This window comes from Rutidosis leptorrhynchoides, chromosome 9 (assembly GCF_046630445.1).
Source record: "Rutidosis leptorrhynchoides isolate AG116_Rl617_1_P2 chromosome 9, CSIRO_AGI_Rlap_v1, whole genome shotgun sequence".
Taxonomy (NCBI): domain Eukaryota; kingdom Viridiplantae; phylum Streptophyta; class Magnoliopsida; order Asterales; family Asteraceae; genus Rutidosis; species Rutidosis leptorrhynchoides.
In genome coordinates, this window is record NC_092341.1 from 15,362,110 (window position 1) to 15,367,458 (window position 5,349).

General features: G+C 31.0%; 1 protein-coding gene across 15 annotated transcripts; it reads left to right on the forward strand.

Annotated features, from left to right (window-relative positions):
- Nucleotides 1–370: 370 nt before the first annotated feature.
- LOC139866323 (coatomer subunit beta'-1-like) lies at nt 371–4,784 on the forward strand. Of its 15 annotated transcripts, none has more exons than XR_011765384.1 (8): nt 371–527; nt 612–727; nt 921–1,205; nt 1,714–1,795; nt 1,883–1,974; nt 2,060–2,176; nt 2,282–2,527; nt 2,671–3,271. XR_011765384.1 is itself a non-coding variant. In XM_071854520.1 (8 exons), exons 3-6 carry the CDS (start codon nt 1,166–1,168, stop codon nt 2,433–2,435), a joined length of 393 nt encoding a protein of 130 aa, XP_071710621.1. In that variant the 5' UTR covers nt 371–527; nt 612–727; nt 921–1,165; the 3' UTR covers nt 2,436–2,527; nt 2,671–2,741; nt 4,731–4,784. The 15 variants fall into 15 exon arrangements, 10 of the variants coding, with proteins under 10 accessions (XP_071710621.1, XP_071710626.1, XP_071710619.1 ...); XR_011765387.1 differs by having other exon boundaries at nt 2,342–2,527; XM_071854520.1 differs by lacking the exon at nt 1,883–1,974 and adding an exon at nt 4,731–4,784 and having other exon boundaries at nt 2,671–2,741.
- The last annotated feature ends 565 nt before the right edge of the window (nt 4,785–5,349 follow it).

Genomic DNA, 5,349 nt, shown 5'->3' on the forward strand with positions numbered 1-5,349 from the left:
TTATATAATAATTAATAAACCTGTAAAAATTATTTTTATCAATTATAGATATTTATTGCATTTTCTATCACTTTTAACCGTATATATATACTATCACTATATACATTAAAAGAAAGTCTCGATTAACTAATAATTGTTTTTAAAACCCCCTTAATTATTGTTAGATTAAAAAATTCCTTCATAATACCCCTTGATCCAATGGTCCTTAATCATCCACTTAAAATATTAGTTAATAAATCATTGTTAATCAAAATTATACCCTTACTACCCTTAAAAAAAAAAAAAAAATACGCGGACCTTAAATACTATTCGGATTCGGATCTTCTTCAATTCCATCTTTACAACCTTTTGCTAAAAAAAATACGGAGTACAATATTATTACGCATCATATTCTTATTCAACCATTCGCCAGAGTTCGTTCAGTTCCCCTTCATTAGGGTTTCAAAATTTTCCCAAAAAAATATCCGCCTCATCTTATATTAATCAGCAGTCTCAAGCAATTTTGGTTTAAATCGATTAGATTACAGGTTTGTGTTTGTTTATTACATTTGTTATCGATCAACGAATAACCCTTTTCAATTCATTATTTGATTTCATATCGACAATATCAGTGTTGGTATTCTTCCTGCTGATTTGGATCGCGGATTCAATTGGTTAGTTTTCATTCACCTTGTTCAATTTATGAAAGTAATTTTCTTCCTGCTGATTCGGATCTCGGATTCAATTGGTTAGTTTTCATCCTCCTTGTTCAATTTATGAAAGTAAACTCTGTGATTTATATTTGTTATTTAACAATACTCAATTGTTTCTTAACGGTCTTGGCAACAAAGCAGGTCATAAGGTATCTATATATCCATGTTTCATTAAACTAACAAGTGGATAATATGATAATAATACTGAATTTTGTTATTTATACAAAGAATCGATTACAAAAGCCACAAAGACTTGGAAAGAAAGACTATTCTCCCGCAACAGCAGTCCACCAGCACATGTTTCCAAAGATACAGGAGAGGGCAGTACAGGTATTTCGACACTAACACGTATGATGGACCATCTTTAACAAGATTTGTCACCTGTGTCCAGTAGTAGTACGAGTAGTAGTTCGCCGTTTAATCAAGACCGCCACGTCACCGCAGCAACAACCGCCAATAATTCTGCCACTCAAATGAGATTACATGTTCACCACCTGCAGATTCTGCTATACAGTGAGTTAATACCTTATTTTGTTGCATAATGTGATAGTTTTGTTTTTGTTGATAACTTCATGTACACTATATAAAACTTGTAGTATTTGACTTATGACTTGAGATGAGATGTATATAAGATATTTGTACGGGTTGTAAAATTTTATCTTTTTGCCTGTTTTACACACATTTTTCTACGTTCTCTGCTTTTGAATCTTTGTTTATACTGTATTAAACTAAGCATTTATACCGAGAATCAATCTGGGCCATAGATGATCTGAATGTTATTACGAACAATATTAGTTAGTAAACCTTGATTTGTGGATATCTTATTAATAAGTCATCTCTAAAAATAATACATAAGAAAATACAAAACAATACATAAGAATAAGGTTTATGTCATGTACTTGAACATGACATTAATAAGGTTTGTGAATAATTAAGAATAAGATTTATATAGCCAAATGATTTATCGTCATTTGTAGTAGGTCTGACATTAATACGTTTTTTTTTTTTTTTTTTTGCTTAGTTTTTTATGAACATTGTGGGTTGAGGACTGTTTTATTAAGATTAACTCTTCAGGACTCCCGGATTAATATGTTGGTGATGAGGTAAAGTCTATCGTCAATATTGTCATAATATCTACATCAAATACTTTTAATGTCATATGGTGGTAATTGTCTGCCTTTATAATGCAGGTAAATACAATGTTTCATTTGGATTGACCAATGTATCTTATAGAATATATAGCTAATCAAAGCAGGGTTTATCTCATTAGCAAAGAATTTAAGTGTGTAGGCTTTGGTGTTCTTTTTTGGATATACGGCTTTTATCACTTATTACTCTAACCTTCTCATATATTCTTTATGTTTTAGTGTCATTGGATACACTTTGTTGCTCACCTTAATCGAGTATAAGACTCTTGTTATGCCTGAAGGCTTAAAACGAGCTAGTGGTGTATTGCCATCAATTCCAAAAGAGCATCATAATAGGTAGAGTTCATTATCTAAATCTATTCCTTCCAAAAGCTTGACATTATTGAATATTATCTTTTTAGGATGCTTACTAATTAAGATGCTTACTTTGGAACATGAAAGCATCATGGACTTCGTAAAGGAATTCTCGAATATCACTCTGATATGTGAATTCTTTGATAGTGTTGCTCATTTTCTGGAGTCAGGAAGAATGTTTGAAGAGGCATTAAAAGTTGCTACAAATCCTGATTATAGTTTTGAACTATTCCAGACATAAAGTTTTGGGGGTTTTACTTCGATTTTCATCGTCGTCCGATTCCAGCTTCCGTTCATCTTGACGGTCGTTTATTTGACGGAAACCTTATGTAGGTAACTAATATGTTCTACCTTTTGTTTTTTTTGCGCGTTTGTATGCTTATGATGTTATTAATGACGGTTGTGGTTGTATGGGTGAATCAATAACCTTTTCAAATGAGCCTTCAACTTAGATGCACAAAAGTTTTATGATGCAGGTGCCAGGTGCCAGGTAGTGAGATGTTTGTTCAACAAACCAGGAGCTGATAGAGGATGAAAGTAAAAACAGGTAAAGGCAATATTAATACTAAATCATGCACGACTGATAATAGCTAGGAAAATAAAGATGTATGACAAATATTTAAAAGTTTTTAAGTATTAATCATCTTTTTGTATTAGGATGATGCAGTCACATGATTTATTATCTTAGTATGGTGTAATAATTGATTGGCTAGATGTAATTCCAGTAAATTAAAAAAAAAAAAAAATCCTAAAAGTATTAACAAGATTGCTTATTTCAAGGTGTTCGTGTAGTTACAAAACAACCACCTTAAGTTTCCCATTATTACGTTAGTTTCTTATTAGATCGTTAATGGAATAGTGGGCGGAAGATATATGTGTGTGATCTTAAATTTGTTTAAACAAACCAAAGATATTACTAATATAAACTTCACAATTAAGTTAATTGAAAATATATGTGTGTGATCTTAAATTTGTTTAAACAAACCAAAGATATTACTAATATAAACGTCACCGTTAAGTTAATTGATTGATAGTTAGGGTTCAGGGGTTAGGGTTTAGAATTAGGGTGTAGGGTGTAGGGTTTAGAGTTTAGATTTAGGGTTTAGATTTAGCGTTTAGGGTTTAGGTTAGGGTATTTTTTACGATGTTAGTCTTTCAATTTTATTTATTACATATTGTTTTAAACTATAGATAGCTACATTGATTATAAGCCATGTAACACTACGACTGCAACTAAATTGATTTATTTTAAACTTTACGAACACTATATAAAACATAATGATTCATAAAATTCAATGGTGGGTTTAGAGTTTACGTTTAGGGTTTAGGGGTTAGAATCTAAGGTTTAGGGTTTATATTTTAGGGCTTAGGGTTTAGGTTAGGGTTCAGGGGTTAGGGTGTAGGGTTTAGAGTTTAGATTTAGGGTTTAGATTTAGCGTTTAGAGTTTATGTTAGGGTTTAGGGTTTAAGATTTATATTTTAGAGTTTAGGGTTTTGAGTTTAGATTTAGGGTTTAGGGTTTAAGTTAGGTTTAGGGTTTAGATTCTAGTGTGTAGGGTTTTGGATTTAGATTTATGGTTTAAGTTTTACTTTTAGGATTTAGGGTTTAGATTCTAAGGTTTAGGGTTTAGAGTTTTTAGTGTCTAAGGTTTAAATTTAGAGAGTGGGGTTTAGAGTTTGGGTTTAGGATTTTATGTTTAGATTTAAGGTTTAGGGTTTAGGATTTAGATTTAAGGTTTAGGGTTTAGATTTTATGGTTTAGAGTTTAGGTTTAGGGCATTGGGTTAGATTTAGGGTTTAGATTTTAGGGCTTATGGTTTAGGATTAGGATTTAGATTTAGGGTTTAAGCTTATATACTAAAGTTAACTCTGTTATTATTTTTTGCACTTCAGGCTTATATTAAGTAGTCATTGTGACATTGTAATATAGGTAATAAAATTACTTTTAGCCAATGGGGCTTTGCCTCATTGGTCACCATGTTAACATGGTGTTCGAGGAGACCAGGGTTCGAGTCTCGGGGGGGGGGGATTTTCGTGAATTAACTTCGTGAGCTAACCACTAACATTGCCTTTCAAAAAAAAAATAAAATTACTTTTAATAATTAAATTTTAATTTAGTTTCTTCGTGTAGTGGAGCTATTGTCTTAGAAATAAAATAAAAAAACTTATTTTATTTGTGTTGTAATTTTGTTAGGTATATATGTATATGTATCTGTTGAGTATTCATCTTTATTCAACTTTTCGATCTTCCATCTTCAAAGTTAAGTGGTAAAAGCAACATACAGGGTTAGCTCTTGAATTACACGATGAGATTTTGACACCTTTGAGGAACATGGGAACACAAGGATATTAAAGTTAGTGGATTTGGTTTATTTATGTTTGGTATTTATGTCATAGTAACTTGTCAATTAGTCTAGGCCAAACTATCCCACAAACCATTTTATGTTCATTCAATTTTATTGTTTTTATAGAAAACTAATCAAAAGTCAAATTTCATGAATAAATATTGTGTCATATAGTATATCTCGTGTTGTAGTTTATAATGGCATGGCTTGAGGATATGCTACAGGAACAGTTGAAACAATATGAGAATTAAACCTGCACAGATGGGTTTAAGATTGCGTAACTTAACATGGCTTCTTGAGTTGAAATACAACTAGTGATGTATATTTGTCTAAAAAATTACTATTTTTCTAGATCCTATTTTTCTTTTCTTATTATTTTTTTTAAATCTCTAACTCAATCTTAATCATTTATTCGTGTTATCATAGTTGAAGATGGTCATTAAATATCATCATTTCATAAAACTCGCGAAATCGCGAGTCTTTAACTATAAGAGTCAAAATAAAAGCACGGAGACCATTCATGTAACCTGTTACAAACCAAAGGGACCTTCCGTGTAATGTTGTTATTGTGAATAAAGGTGATGAATCTGTCATGTCAATACATGAAAATTGTATGCCAAGTTTAGTTGGAAAGTTAAGTATTATGTACAACTTTATAGATCACGTAAAACAATGGATAAATTTTCAGCATTTAATATTTTTCATTAATATACAGAGTACACATTTGTAAAAAAAAATATAATGTATTTATTTTTATTGGCTGGCCAATTACGTGAAAAGGCTTTGTCGGAGATTCGAAAAAAACTCACC

Coding starts and splice junctions, on each gene's coding strand:
- LOC139866323 (XM_071854520.1), top strand. CDS start 1,166: ATGAGATTACATGTTCACCACCTGCAGATTCTGCTATACA. Junction 1,206..1,713: donor CCTGCAGATTCTGCTATACA/GTGAGTTAATAC, acceptor TTTTTTGCTTAG/TTTTTTATGAACATTGTGGG. Junction 1,796..2,059: donor ATTAATATGTTGGTGATGAG/GTAAAGTCTATC, acceptor TTTATGTTTTAG/TGTCATTGGATACACTTTGT.